Source organism: Akebia trifoliata, chromosome 13, assembly GCF_017979445.1.
Source record: "Akebia trifoliata isolate Shusen 1 chromosome 13, ASM1797944v1, whole genome shotgun sequence".
Taxonomy (NCBI): Eukaryota; Viridiplantae; Streptophyta; class Magnoliopsida; order Ranunculales; family Lardizabalaceae; genus Akebia; species Akebia trifoliata.
In genome coordinates, this window is record NC_141387.1 from 16920253 (window position 1) to 16935668 (window position 15416).

Below are 15416 nucleotides of genomic sequence, written 5' to 3' on the forward strand. Positions count from 1 at the left end.
TTCTGATAATTGACTATCCATTAGGATCCTGAGGGAAGGGATTTCCATTTCGACTGGTAAGACAGCTTCCATCTCGTACACAAGTGAATATGGGGTGGCTCCGGTGGAGGATCGTATTGAGGTGCGGTACGCCCAGAGCGCAAATGGTAATTTTTCAAACCAATCCCTGTGCGATTGACACATTTTCCTAATAATCGTCTTGAGATTCTTGTTGGCTGCTTCCACTGCTCCATTAGTTTGAGGACGGTAGGGAGATGATTTGTGATGTTGGATCTTGAATTTTGAATACAGTGTAATGACTTCAGCTTTGAAATGTGACCCATTATCCGAAATCAGTTCGGAAAGTACCCCATATCGACTGATAATATGCGCTTGGATGAACTTGGCAACTTTAGATGCGGTGAGAACGGCGTACGAAGCGGCTTCTACCCATTTTGTGAAGTAATCAATGGCCACTAGGATGTACTCATGTCCATTCGATGCTTTGGGTGTGATTTTGCCAATTATATCAATTCCCCAAACAGAGAACGGTCACGGCGAAGTCAAACCAACTAGTTGAGATGGAGGAACGTGTATGAGATTAGCCTGTATTTGACACTTATGGCAGGTCTTCACCAAATGATGGCAATCTGTTTCCATTGTCGGCCAATAATACCCTTGCCTCATGATTCGTTTAGTTAGCATTTTCCCACTCATGTGAGGTTCACAATCCCCCGAATGCAGTTCTGACATTATTCGTTCAGCTTGATTTTCATCAACACATGCCAAATGGATTCCGTCATATGATCTCTTATATAAATTCCCTACGCATAGTATGAATTGGGATGCGAATCTCTGCAGAGTTTGTCGTTCTTTCCTAGATGCTTCAACTGGAAACTCTTGTTTTTCTAGGACTTTCTTGATGTGAGTATACCATGGCTTTCCGTCAGGGAGTCGAGCAGCGATGTCGACCTGGTAGCAATATGCGGGTTTATCTTTGATTTCGATGGTGATAGGCCTTAGTTCCATGTCTGGAGGTAAATGGATCATTGAAGAGAGAGTAGCTAGGGCATTTGCGAATCTGTTATCTTCCCTGGCTAGATGTTGAAACAAGATGGTTTTGAATTTCCTCACCAGATTTAACAGATATTCATGATAAGGTTTCAGTTTCGCATCCTTGGTTTTCCACTCTTCCAATGATTGATGTATGACCAAAGCCGAATCTCCAAATACTTCAATTTCTGTTATACCCAAATTCAATGCAGCCTCAAGCCCGGCGATGCACGCTTCATATTCAGCTGTATTATTCGTATTAGAGAAAGCCAGCTTAATAGCGATTGGAATGTGGCATCTTTCGGGAGATAACAAAACCGCCCCTATTCCATACCCATTTTGATTTGCAGTTCCATCGAAGTATAGTTGCCAAACTTGGTCACATGGTTCTTCTTCGAGGTTCAAAATATTTTCATCCGGGAATTGATCGACAGGTCTTATTCCCTCTATTACGGGATGATCGGCCAAATACTCTGCTATTGTTCTTCCCTTAATAGACTTTTGTGTAACATGTGTGATATCAAATTCTGATAACAGAAGTAACCATCGTGCAGTCCTTCCTGTCAATGCTGGCTTTTCAAAAAGATATTTTAGAGGATCCATCCGGGATAACAAAATGACTGAATGGGAGAGCATGTAGTGCCGAAGCCTTTGAGTAGCCCATACTAATGCTAGGCAGGTCTTTTCAAGAGCTGAATATTTTCGTTCGTACTCTAACATCTTCTTGTTGATGTAATAGATGGCTTTCTCTTTATGATTATCTTTGTCGTACTGTGCCAACATACATCCCATAGCTTCTTCTGTGACTGACAAGTAAAGGAGAAGAGGCTCACCCGGGGTAGGTGGAACTAGAATAGGAGGATTCGCGAGATACTCCTTGACTTGATCGAAGGCTTTTTGGCATTGCTCATTCCATATTGTCGGCTCATTCTTCTTGAGAAGCTTGAATATCGGCTCACATACATTGGTGAGCTGAGCGATGAATCTGCTGACATACTGAATTCTGCCTAAGAATCCTCGAATCTGCTTTTCAGTCTTAGGTGGTACCATTTCCTGTATGGCTTTGATTTTCCCGGGGTCCACTTCGATCCCTCTTTGACTGACCACAAATCCTAGTAATTTTTCGGAAGTTACTCCGAATACGCATTTCTGTGGGTTGAGACGTAACTAGTACTTCTGAATCCTTGTGAGAAATTTTTCTAGTGCAGCGGCATGTCCCGATCGTTCCTTAGATTTGACTATCATGTCATCCACATAAACCTCAACTTCCTTGTGTATCATGTCGTGTAATAAGGTCGTAGCTGCTCTCTAATACGTGGCCCCAGCATTTTTTAAACCGAACGGCATGACTTTATAACAAAAGGTTCCCCATTGGGTGATGAATGATGTCTTTTGCATGTCGCGCGGGTCCATCTTTATCTGGTTGTATCCCGAAAAACCATCCATAAATGAGAGCATGGCATGTCCTGCAGTGTTGTCAACCAATACGTCTATGTGAGGCACTGGAAAGCTATCTTTTGGACTTGCCTTGTTTAGATCTATGAAATCCACGCACATCCTGACTTTTCCATCTTTTTTAGGAACTGGGACTACATTAGTGATCCATTCTGGGTACTCTACCACTTCCAAAAATCCGGCATTGATCTGCTTGGTGACTTCTTCTTTAATTTTCAAAGTCCATTCTGGCTTCATACGTCGGAGTTTCTACTTTACTGGTCGAGCGTCGGGATACAATGGAATCCTATGCTGAACGATGTCCGTACTCACCCCTGGCATATCCTCATACGACCACGCGAACACGTCTTTGAATTTTCTGAGCAAGTTTATTGTTCCCTCACATTCCTCGGGAGACAAGGTGACACCAATTCGAATCTCTTGAGGGTTTTCCTTAGTCCCGAGATTGACTGGTTCTGTTTCCTCCATTACAAGTTGAGCCCGACGTTCATTCTTTTGCTTAAGTAATTTGATTAGTTCGGTAGGGGTTTCTTCGTCAGAAGATTCCTCATTCGAAGCGAGATTATTAGTTAAATCATTATTGCACTCGGGGTAATCAGAAACTTCTTCTATTTCATTAAAGATGGATGGGGTGACAGGACTAACTGCGGACTCAACAGACTCAGCAAGACTAACTTGACTAGACTCAACATAAAGCAAAGGACTCATTACATGGTAATTAGAAAGTGACCCAACTGCAAGTTTGATTACAGACTGTGGGCTTTGAGCACCACCTTCGACTGATAGGACTAACACATTGACTTCTTCGAGAAACATTCGGGCGATATTAAGTGAATTGACGGTTATCTGCCAATTGTCAGCTTCTTTCAGTTCTTTAGATGCCTTATCTTCTTCCTTGTCAGGCCAACTCATCCCGAAGAAGATCTCAAACCCTGGTTGACGGGTTCCCGTGAGGTGATTAATGAAAGGTTCTGGGAAACCACAGTAAGGAAAGTCTTCTCCTACTTTCACGAAATGCCCGTTAAGGGTTTTTCGATAGGGCTTCATATTAATCAAATCGACGATATGCCCTTGACTTTTCGCATTTGCCTTATCCCTCATTATCTTCCAATATTGGGCCCAATCTTCTTTGGTAGGTTCATACCCTAATCCGAAAGTCCCAACTACTTCTTGAATGACCGGCACAGTTCTGATCCCTTGTTGTCTACGACCTAAGCCCATGCCCGGGAAGAATCTCATGTCTTTGAACATACTGGCCACACAACAGCTGAATGTGTTATCGATAGGAACAAACTCTTTTGTAGGATTATCCCATTGGACGGCATGAATCTTTTCAAATTCAAACCCACTGAATTGTATTTCTCGTTGCTCGGGTTGGATTTCGAGTGGCAACTTTTCCTTAGTTTCAATGTCGTTGACGATCCCCATGATTTCCGCGTCTCCATGAAGTGTGATTACTAAGCCGTCCTTGATAAATTTAATCTTCTGATGTAGACTAGACGGTACGACTTTGATCTGATGCAGCCATGGTCTCCCTAGTAATAAATTAAATGATGACTGGATATTTAAGACTTGGAATTCCACAGGAAAGTCTGCTATACCCGTGGAGATTCGTAGGTGCAAGGTTCCCAGTACATCTTTTTTCGTATTGTCGTAAGCTCTGACACCTTGACTAGTAGGTTTGAAGTCTTCTGCCTTGAATCCGAGACAAGTCGCGGTCTTCAAAGGACAGACATTTAGTGCACTTCCATTGTCTACCAAGACTAGAGGAATTCTCATTCCATTGCAGTCAACTGTGATATGCAACGGCTTCGTGTGGCTTGGTCCTTCTTTTGGGAGGTCTGAGTCTGAAAAAGACAGATTGTTCTCAACATGTGTTGCTCCTACTAGGTTGGCCAATTGATCTGGGGAAGTGTCGAGTGAAACTTGAGTTGCGCTTAATGCTTTAAGAACAGCTTTCCTATGAGCTGTGGAAGCAATAAGTAGACCCCAAACTGAAATGTTGGCACCTGCCCTTTTTAATTGTTTTATTACGGCGTCTTCTTCTTCAATAGTTTCCTTAACGTGGTCTACTGTTTCCTTTCTTGCCAAGGCTGCAGGGTTATCAACACTGAGTTCTGGTGGTTTAAAGACCCTTCCTCCTAGGGTTACATGTCTGACTTCATCACAAGAGAGTGAAAATGGCTCATCCTCTTCGGCCAATAAATAAGGGTCTTCACCTGTTAAGGAGGATGCACTTTCTGGGATCATTTGTGCCAAGAGGTAACTGGTGTATGATGGGCTATCGTAGCGGGGTGGGGATAAGCAGTACGTCTCGTCCTCAGCTAGGTCAAATGGCTCATGGTTTGTGGCATAGACCTCGTCAGTGAAAGCTATTCCAACGAGGGGGTAACTGGGTGCCTTGATATAGACTGGATGGATGAGGGAGACTGGGTCAAATGGTAATTGGGTTTTGGATACCATATTCAGGGTAGGAAGAGGTTGATATACGAGTAGTGGATTGGTAGTGACATTTGGTGGTGATGGAGTAGGGACGGTGATTTTTTTGGCGTCAATGAGGTTTTGGATGGCGTGGCGAAGGGTAATACATCGATCAGTATGATGACCAGGATTTTGATGGAATTCACAGAAGAGGTCAGGATTATGCGATGCCGGTAGGGGGTTTGGTAGAGGTCGCGGTTGAAGAGGGGTGAGGAGTCCTTTCTTCAATAGTTTTTGGAAAGCTACGGTGAGGGTCATTCCTAGATTCGTGAATTGTCGAAAGGGGGCCCTACCCAAATTTCCCTGATTATTGGTTCGCGCTGGGGGTTGAACTGTGATAGTGGAAGTGTTGGCTATATAGGCATGATTGATGTTGGGCTTAGGATTGGTGAAGGACTTTTTGGGTTTATTGTCGGAAGGGTTAGACAAAATCCCAGAGGCAAAAGCATCTTCGAATTGGCTTCCAGCTTGTAACAGAGATTCAAACGTGGGGAGGTATTGGGCGACCAAATGCTGAGCATACCCTTGTGTGAGGTTTTTCAGTATGATTGCTACCTGTTCCTTTTCTGATGGTCTGTCCCACATTTGTGCAGCCTTAGCCATCCAACGGCCAATGAAGTCAGTAAACGTTTCCCCATTCTTTTGTTTAGTCGATTCCAAGTCCCTCCGAGAAGTCTCAATCTCGGTGCTATATTTGTATTGATGCCAGAACGACTTTGACATATTTTCCCATGTCCCTATTGCAGCTGGATCCTGAGACATCAACCATCGTAGCGCAGATCCCGATAGAGTACGTTGGAACAACAATGTCATCTGTTCATCACTGAGGCCCATGGTGCGCATATTGGTGACATATACCTTGAGATGAGTTTTTGCACAACCCACTCCACTGAATTTCTCCATTTCTGGCATTACGAACTTCTCAAGCAAACGGATCTTAGGGATCTGATTTAGGACCTCGATGCCTGCTGCAATTTCATCAATCCCTTTAATATTTTTTAAGGCTGTTTCCAACTGAGTCATCCTGTTAGTTAGTATCAGACTTTCATAGAAGTGTTCCTCATTTCCGTCAAGCTCGTAAACATTTTCCAGGTTTCTAGCCGTGCTTCCTTCCGGTCCTTTTCTCCTCTGATCATCAAGGGGATTTCTTGCCGACTCAGAGATATGTTCTAGCACTTCTACCTTGCTCTTGATGCTGTTTATGTCCATTGCAAACACTGCTAAGATCTTGCGGATTTCTGCGAGTTCAGATTCGGAGGCCATTTCTGATGGTTCACTTGGTGCTGATGTTCGCCCCAAACGACCTGACTCTCGATCCCAACTGGGAGGTGGACGCTTAAGTTTGGGCGTAATATTATCCTGAAACCCCATCAAAGGTGAATTAATAATTGGTAAACGTTCCCTCTTGATAGCATTTTCCTTCATTATTACCTCATTTTGTAATTGATGAGATGTGTTGGTCAAGTCTGTGTCTGACGAGCTGATTTATTATCAATTAGGTCCTTGTTTATGCATTAAAGTTTGTACCAATTTCTGATTTATTTCTGTAAACAAGATAACATCAAATTCAACAAAAAGAAATGAGGAGACTCTCCTTTTATTACAAAGAATAAAATGACTCTATCTAGGACCCTACTTTTCCAAACATGTTCTTCTCTCTTTTCTGCTTCTTGAATGCTTGCTGGTCTTCTAGTTCCACAAATGATCGTTGATCCCAAGCTGTAGCTATATGTTCCACCAGTTGCCTATTCAGTTCTTTAATAGGGTATCGATTTCTCGAATGTATGGGGATCCATGAAGGGAGCCTCAATCTGTCTTGGTATCATCCTCGGGCAATAAAAAGATGTGTTCAATAATCCGGTGAGCGTTACGTGATCATATCCCTTTGAAGCAAGCACGATGCCTTCACCTGTCCTCGATTCCAATCTATCCCAATTAACATCCTGAGCAGTCAAACTTGAAAGCCAATTTCTCCAGTCTCCCACAGATGTAAAGTCCACTAATATGTCATTTTCTGTGAATTTATCCCATTTATCTTTCGTAATTCGTGGGAATTCTGCAATGCGGAGTCGAATGCACAGCCATATATAAAGTAAGTATGGGCTTCCTCTAAACCCTGCTCCTTCTGGTGCGTTCTCATTAGATAATCCCTCAAAAGTCTCGGCAAGTATTATAGGAACTGGGTTAGCCTTATTTTTGAGTTGTCCAGCAATATCCGCAAAGAAACCAGGTAACTGATGACCCATCCTGAAGGAAACCAAGAAGTATGTAGACAATACCCCCAAGCATAAGGTAAAATCTCTAGCTTTCCTATGAGATTCCGGAGCGAAATCCCCGAGATGCTCAGGTTTAGGGGTTCGGTGCACTTCTAAGAGTCTTCTCATGTTTAATGAACCATGATTGATGAATCTTCTTACTTTCTTAGGCTTAACCCCTAATCCTCTTGCGAGTTCTTCTGTATGTTGAGATGGTAATGACTGATGGGCCATTAGGCCTGATGTACTTATCCCCATGATGCTACAGAAATCCTCGTGAGTTGGACAAAGTGTGACTGACCCAAAGCGAAATATATGATAGTCCTGATCCCAGAAATTGGCTGCGGCACATAAGAGGTTCCAATTGACGTTCACTGACTTGAGGGAGAATACGCTTTGAAGTCCATATGCACCAAAATTGTACTTTTCAACAGTGGTAAATGTTTCTAAGGCTTGATCCATCAACAATCGTACATCATCATGAGCTATCTATACAAACAACTATTTTCTATTATTGACACATTAAAAGAAATCAAGTCTACTTTTTATTTGGTACGATCTTTAATGTGAGTCATTCATTTTGATTTAAAGGAAGCTTGATCTATTGAGTAAAACTGATATATAAATTTGATTGTCAGATTTGGACCCTACCCAATAGATTCAAAAGAATAATATATCACCTCATCGACATTTTATTAAACCAATTAACTCGATCGACCGATATATCGATCTAAAGATTGATTTACCAATCGGGCTAATGGGTTTAAAAAATTGGCCGGCACATCTTGTCAATTACATCCCTTGGGTTGGACCGATATTGCGGGTTTAATTTGAACGGTGTGGATCGGTCCACCCACTTTCCTTTTGGTTAAATTAAATAAAGCAACCCGGGAGCACTCTTGGTCATTTCGAGTCGTGGCCTAGTGGGACCGTACTTAAATTCGAGGCTCTAAGCTCACTATATGATTGAGGCTAGGTTAGGACAAAGCTTAGGTCACTTCAGCCCGAAACACCGATATACTATCCAAGTTTTACTTGGTCAAGCAGTACGTGGTGCTCCAGTTTGATATACCCGAAGGTATTGTACTGAAGTTGTAGCGTTCACTGTCATCCCCTGTGTCCCAAAGGACCAGGTTAGCTTGGATCTGGCTACGGGGGTATATAAGGACATGTCGTGATGCAAACATATATATGCATGCTCGTGAGTGTGTGCAAAAGGACAAAGTGCGCCCGGGGCGTTTTCGTGAATATACATCCATACAAATCACATTCATCCTATCATCAAACAAATCACAACAAGTACAATAATTGATTACATCCAATCACAACCCAATGAAAGAAAGGACAAAATCTAACCTAATCTAAGAGTCTCATTGAGTCAACTGGGTTGACTCGAGCAAAAGGTCAACCTAAGGATAGTCTTGGATCGGGTCAAGTTTGACCCTAAAGTCCCCAGTGGAGTCGCCACTGAAATCGTCTCGACCAGTTTTCACTCAATAGTGGATAGGGGTCCGATTTATAAATGAGAGACTTTTGAGAAATGGGAGTCGCCACCTAGTTTAGGTCTAGGAACCATAAATAACTCCAAATGGATATGGATCGATCCACGGATCAAAGATATGGGTAAGGGGTCAGATTACGGGTTTCGGAAGGTGTTAGGCACCGAACCCGCCCGATCAAGATGATCGGTCTCTACTACAATCCAAGATCATCCTATGGTCAACATACAGAGACTATGGTCAAGGTCACAGTCCAATCATCATTATCAATTCATGTTGGATTTTCCAACCAAATCCCAGGGCTAAAATTTATCCCAATTATCACATGATCATTCGTCGAATTCCATAAAATATGGAGGGATTTGAAAAAAACCCTGATGAGCTCCATGATTTAAGATCAATTAAGAAATTCCACCTGCAAGTATTCCTTAAGCTGTCCAAAATAGAAAATCATAAGAATATTCTAAATAGGAAGCTTACAAATAGAAACTTGTCAAATTGGGACTTATAATATTTCTTAATTAGGAACATAAAATTTCCTAAATCCGAATTCAAGAGATATATGCAAAATTCCCAAATTAGAAATTTCTTAAAAATGGAATATTCCCAAAATAAAAATTTTCAAAGATCACAATTTTGAGTTAGAAACTTCTAAATTCATAAACTTTTTAAATATGAAATTGCAAAATCATCTAAATTAGAAATTGATGAGATATGAAATTCCTAAAATAGGAATTTATAAATATTCCTTCCTTAAATAGACAATTATGCAATTTTTATATCAGAAAGTTCCAAATATGAATTTGCCAATGGGATTACAAGTAGGAGTTTCCAAATCAGGGAATTATGAATTTATGATGAGTCCTCAAATTGGAAATTAACAAAATAATAATAAAGAATTCCATATTCAACCAATCCTCGAAATAATCAAACGGACATGCATTCATGATTTTCGATCTTTCCAAAATGGTTATCATTCAATAACATGCATATCTATCAATTCAAGGAGTATGTTGATCACATGGAAAAGCCTTAAAATAATACAAAGACTTGAACATCATCATAGATCATGCACATCCAACTCGATCATAATAACCGTGATAAAAAAAACCTATAATCCTACAAACATGCAAAAAAAAATAAAAAATAAAAAGTAAAAAATAAAAATAAAAATAAAAACACTTAGAAACCTACATAAAAACTAATGAATAAAAGATTCCCCTAACCTATCGATATGCAAAACAAACCCATCAATACATAAAAAAACAAATAAAACACAAAATTTATGCATGAAATAAAAATAAAATAAAACAAAAAATCAAACATTCTCCCAACCCAATCCATATGCAAAGCAAATATGAAGAAGCCTCTAATCCTATCAAGGAAAAAATAATAAAATAAAAAATGTCTAGAAACCTACATAAAAAATCAAGAATCGAAAAAATCTCCTAACTCATTGGCACGCATGGGTGAACGATAAAAATAAAAAAATAAAAAAGAAAAACAAAAACATTTTCCTAATTCTATTGTCATGTAAAAAAAAACCAAACAAAACATAAGCCCTATGCATCTCTCTTTATTGTAGACTATCCAAAACGTCATGTAGTATAACGAAATCCCCCAAAAAAATAATTTTCTTGACGATGTGACATCAACATTGACATGCGCCCTTAACGTGATAAAGTCATACAAAAGTAGTGAACTAAGCGACAACACACCACAACGGACGCCAAGAAAACTAAACAAAAAAATGACTTACTCACTGATTCGAGAATGTCAGATTGATTCCTTCAGATAAGATCCCAATGGCTTGTGTGCACTGCGGATGTTGCAATGATGATGTTGGAGACGGCGAATGTAATAGATGGCGATGTTGAAGACGTAGAGAAGGAGGCTTAGGCAGCAATGAGGCACTCAGGTTCAGCCAAAAACGTGGTTATATTGGGGTGTGATATTGTGCAGAGAGGGGAACAGGGACGTGGTTATGCTGTTGGGGAAGTTGTCAGAGATGAACCGAAGACAGAGAGAGGGCTGGAGAGGTGTAGAGGGCGTGATAAAAGGGCTGGGAGTGCTGTTAGAGGTGTTGCAGGCAGATAGTGAGGAATGAACGTTGGAGAAGAAGATGGTCTGAGAGAAGAGGGCTGAAAGAAGTGGCTACAGTAGCCACGTTTTTTGCAGTGAGGGCTGGGTTGCAGTGGATAGATGAAGAAGAAGAGGGTAGGGAGGTTAGTAGAACGTGAGAGAGAGGTGAAGATGATGAGTTGCAGGTGTCCCGCTGTTCAGCCCACGGAGAAGATGATCGCCAAAGAGAGGAGGACCGAAGAAGAAGACCTGAAGGAAGAAGAAGCAGTCCTAAGAACGTTTTCCTTTTTCTTCTTCTTCCTCACTGTTCCTTCCTTCTTCCTTTCTTTGTTGCTATCCAAGAGGACGTGAGGGAGAGAGGAGGGAGATCAGAGAGATGAAAAATGTCTCTGCCCGAACGTTGAGAGGAACCAGCCTTTAAAATCATTCAAGAAGAAGAGCTCCCCTCTCGTTTTTGCCGTCCTCTTCTAAATAGAAGAGAATTTTTCTATTTTTCGTTTTTTTTTATTTCTTTCTAATTTTTTTTCTTCTTTCCTTTTTTCTCTTTACGCGTCCTTCCTTTGAGAGAATGGTGGTGGAGGTGATCCCCCACTACTCGTAGCATGATAACTTCGGGTTGTGATTGGTCGATTCTAGCCTTGATTAAAATTTTGTTTTAAATTTTATTGATTTGAATTTAATTTTAATTTTATTGGTTTAATGGTTTAAATTTCGATTTGATTTTGATTATTTAATTTTGAATTAGATTTTAAATTTTTTAATCTTAAGTTTTAATTTCAAATTAAAGGTTAATTGTTTAATTTTAAGTTTTAATTTCAAATTAGAGGTTAATTGTTTAATTTTAAGTTTTAATTATTTTATTTTGAATTAGATGTTAAATTTTGATTGTTTAGCTTTGAATTGGATTTTAATTGTTTAAATTTGAATTAGATTTAAAAATTTTTTATTTTGAATTAAATTTTATTTGTTTAATTTTAAGTTTTAATTATTTAATTTTGAATTAGATGTTTAATTGTTTAAATTTTGATTTGATTTTAATTTTTCATTTGATTTTAATTTTTAATTTTAAGTTTTAATTGTTTAATTTTTTATTTGATTTTAATTTTTAATTTTTAATTTTAATTGTTTAATTTTTTATTTGATTTTAATTTTTATTATATTTTCCTAAGGATCGAGATTTCTAAGTTGAGTTTGGCGGTTGAGGGGCATTTCGATCATTTTTATGATTTTTCTTAAATTTCTCTGTTTTCGTCGATTTGGGTCCCGTCAGACTCGAAATCATATTCTAAGTGCAATGGAGGTGTTTTCAAGATTTTTCGAAGGTCCAAAATTTATGAGGGGTATTTTCGTTATTTTATCGATTTTTACGGATTTTTACGAATTCTGGCGTGAGGTTTCTTTTAGTCCCAACGTGATTATTTCTATGTTTCAAAGTCGTATTTTTCTAGCATGGCGAGGTCTCTAAGTTATCGAACTGTGTGGCGAGCCTAGGCGTGCGTGCTTGCTAAATCGGGTATAACGTGTGCCGATCCTAAGCGTGCGTAAATTTCTATGTCGAGTCGCAACGAGTAAGGGAGATGAAAAGAGTGGAAACAAACGGAATCAGGGACAATACTCACAAGCCTTCGAGTTCTTTGCGATCATCATTAGGAATTTACGGTAACCGGATGACGAATTGTCGAATTAGGCATATGCAAAAATGGGGTGTCTACAGGTACAAGTGGTGGAGTAATAGAATTTGAGCGTTGGGATTCACGACTAGATCGCTCCCAGTCGGGACATGATATTCCTTAATAATATTGTAGTTCCTAATTTTGTGGCTAGTCGCTGTTTACCACGCTTGCGGGACCATTTATCTGGCTCAGGCTGACCGTAACAATGGGTCTCTTTTCGATGTATCAGAACGTTTGACTACTACTAGATTGTTAGTGATCACCTACTAATAATCTTCGTCTATGCCTATCAGGCGTGTATGTGATTCCCAAAATAACACTCCACTCGTATACGACCACCTTTACAATACACGTTCACTGGTAAAGATAAAAAAAGAATGGACCCGGATTCTAATTGTGACTCTATTCTCATACGCGTCTCATACCACGTATGAGCTTAGTAGTCCCTACCGTACATCCCAAGATAGTGCACCCCTCTGGATAATGTGACGCACTATCCCTACAGGCATTCATAGACCCTTTAAGAGCTCACAAAATAGCTACATATATATCATGTTTTTCATTTAAAAACAGAAGAGAAATTAACAGAACAGGGTTGAGAATGGATATCCAGTCCTACCATGCAACTATGACCACCCGACCTAAAAATTAATAACAGTACTCAGCGCACGCACTAACATAATCATAAATAAACATGCAACCCTTTCATTAATAACCTGGATATCCTTTCACCAACCTATACACAACATACAATGTAAAATGCAGACATCACCCCTCGGGTATGATTATGACATTTTATCGTTCATTCCCTTCTTCATTCTCTCGACATTATCATTTTTCATCTTTTCAAATCAAACCATTCATTTTTAATCTTTCAAAGTCATTTTTGATCTTTCCATCGAAAAACATCAAGGGTTATTCAAAACGATATCCTGGCGATGCACGGGATCAAAACTGTTAAAAATAAGAAAAGCTGGTGAAAATCTGGTTAAGTGTCGAAAACTAAAATTTTCAAAGTTCTCAAAATTGAAAATGGATTTTTGAAAATTAAAGTCTCGATCACGAGATTTGACACCATATAGTTTTTGTAGTCTAATTCAAAGTAATGCGAAAGTTATTACATCTTGAAAATTTATCGAAAACGTCGAAATTTACGTTTTGTTCTTGAAACCAAAATTTGGATTTTGATCCTTTGAGATTTGGCTCTCGAAACCATTCACATTGTTCCGAAATGGGGGGTAAAACCTTAATTTCATTAAAGAGCCTAAAGTAAATGAAAAGTAAATGTTTTTAATGAAATAAAGGGTGGAAAATCATGTGCAAGTCATAAGGATCACAGTCCAAGAGTTAGAGTCAGAAACTGTTTGAAAACAGTTCTGCCGACGGTAGAAGGGTGTTTTGTCAGTGGAACCGACAGTTCCTACCAACAGAAGGTAATTATCGATGGCAGAAGCTTCATTCTGTCAGTGGAACCAACAGAATGGTCATCGATGGGTGTCGGTGGGACCGACGGTCCTGTCGACAGCACTGAACTTTTTCGTGAATTTTGGGTTTTTCGATCCATTCTTTGGATCTTTGTTCCGTTCTTCAAACCCTTTGACCCACCCACGAATTTTAACATTTAAAACATAAATAAAACACATCAAACCTCTATTTCTAGCATGAATTTCAATTCAAACAAAGATTTCTACGATTTAAAACAAACAATAAGTTTTGTTAAAACAACCTAAATGCACATTTTGAAATCTAAAGTTGTTAACAAGAATTGAAAGTCCCTTACTTGGTTGTGGTTTTCGGATACGCTTAACTAACTCGAAAAATCAAAGGTTGGCAACAAGGACTCGAGGTTGAAACAATTTCGGGGCCCAACGGTCGGGTTAGTTGCGAAACCCTCGATGGAGGTGTCCTTCCTCACCCAACAACGATGGATCACTCTTCTTCAAGCTAGGTGGAACTCCAAATGAGTAAGATCAAAACCCCTACTACTGGTTTTTGATGGAGGATGGGGAAAATGAACGAGAATGGATAATCAAAGATGGTGAAGTTGTAGCTCTCGTCGTGGCCGACAACTTTCCCTTCTTCATCGAGGTTCAACTCGGCCTCAATCACGTTAGAACTTGATGGAAATGGGTCAAAACCCTTGGGTTGAAAAGTGGCTGTCGTTTGGTTCTTTGGAGAAGAAGAGAAATGAATGAAAAGAAACCACTCTCTTATAAATAAAAGGCTTGAGGGGTAAACTTGTAATTCTCTTTTCATTGTTCCTAATTTTGGCGACAATTCGGTCATTCGGACTCGAAAAATGACGAACGAGTATTTCATTTCGAATAATTTTTCACTATAGATCTAATGGTGACGTCAAATTTTCTTGATTCTCGCTCTAACAAAATTTTACTATTTTGGGTCCCACATAACACGAAATTCGAGGATTTTATAACTTTTCCATCCGAACTCGAATTCGAACCTGCTTACAGGCTAACATATATATTTCGATCATTCTGAACCTAATGGCGAAGTCAGTTTTCCTTGAAAATGAATAAAATAATATCCAAGTATATTACTCTAAGACCCTATTTAAGAATTTTCCTGAAAATATCACCATTTAATTTCTTCGAGATATGAGTTGAAAATCTAGGGTATTATAGACCGTAAGCAATGGGTATCTTTTCGATGTGTCAGAACATTCGACTAATATAGATTGTTAGTGATCACTGACTAATCATCTTCGTCTATGCCTATCAGGCGTGCATGTGATTCCCAAATATACAAACTATTCGTATACGACCACCTTTGCATTACAAGTTCACTGGTAAAGATAAAGAGGAATAAATTCGGATTCCAGTTGTGACTCAACTCTCTTACGCGTTCCATACCACGTATGAGCTTGGTGGTCCCTACCGTACATCTCAAGATAGTACGCCACTCAGGATGATATGATGTAT

General features: G+C 39.5%; 3 protein-coding genes across 3 annotated transcripts; all 3 read right to left on the reverse strand.

The window, feature by feature from the left end:
- Positions 1-531: 531 nt before the first annotated feature.
- On the reverse strand, positions 532-2724 carry LOC147388028 (uncharacterized). Its single transcript, XM_086420262.1, has 3 exons — positions 2472-2724; positions 1213-1838; positions 532-951 (listed from the first exon to the last, which is right to left on the reverse strand). Exons 1-3 carry the CDS (start codon positions 2722-2724, stop codon positions 532-534), a joined length of 1299 nt encoding a protein of 432 aa, XP_086276388.1.
- Positions 2725-2736: 12 nt separating this feature from the next.
- Positions 2737-6393, reverse strand: LOC147388029 (uncharacterized). The gene is made up of 5 exons (XM_086420263.1): positions 6012-6393; positions 4599-5936; positions 3493-4454; positions 3133-3381; positions 2737-3033 (listed from the first exon to the last, which is right to left on the reverse strand). Exons 1-5 carry the CDS (start codon positions 6391-6393, stop codon positions 2737-2739), a joined length of 3228 nt encoding a protein of 1075 aa, XP_086276389.1.
- Positions 6377-11434, reverse strand: LOC147388030 (uncharacterized). The gene is made up of 2 exons (XM_086421957.1): positions 10482-11434; positions 6377-7712 (listed from the first exon to the last, which is right to left on the reverse strand). Exon 2 carries the CDS (start codon positions 7683-7685, stop codon positions 6726-6728), a length of 960 nt encoding a protein of 319 aa, XP_086278083.1. The 5' UTR covers positions 7686-7712; positions 10482-11434; the 3' UTR covers positions 6377-6725.
- Positions 11435-15416: the final 3982 nt, after the last annotated feature.

Bases quoted from the DNA above. Each gene is read 5' to 3' on its own strand.
- LOC147388028 (XM_086420262.1), bottom strand. From the start codon at position 2,724: ATGAAGCCAGAATGGACTTTGAAAATTAAAGAAGAAGTCACCAAGCAG. The intron at 1,839-2,471 runs GTTTTTCGGGAT...TTTACTTGTCAG, and splicing joins CATGCTCTCATTTATGGATG to TCACAGAAGAAGCTATGGGA. The intron at 952-1,212 runs GTATTTGGAGAT...TATTGCTACCAG, and splicing joins TGGGTATAACAGAAATTGAA to GTCGACATCGCTGCTCGACT.
- LOC147388029 (XM_086420263.1), bottom strand. From the start codon at position 6,393: ATGAAGGAAAATGCTATCAAGAGGGAACGTTTACCAATTATTAATTCA. The intron at 4,455-4,598 runs GTGTTGATAACC...TTGCTTCCACAG, and splicing joins CTTTAAACCACCAGAACTCA to CTCATAGGAAAGCTGTTCTT. The intron at 3,034-3,132 runs GTTAGTCCTGTC...GCTTCGAATGAG, and splicing joins CTGAGTCTGTTGAGTCCGCA to GAATCTTCTGACGAAGAAAC.
- LOC147388030 (XM_086421957.1), bottom strand. From the start codon at position 7,685: ATGGATCAAGCCTTAGAAACATTTACCACTGTTGAAAAGTACAATTTT.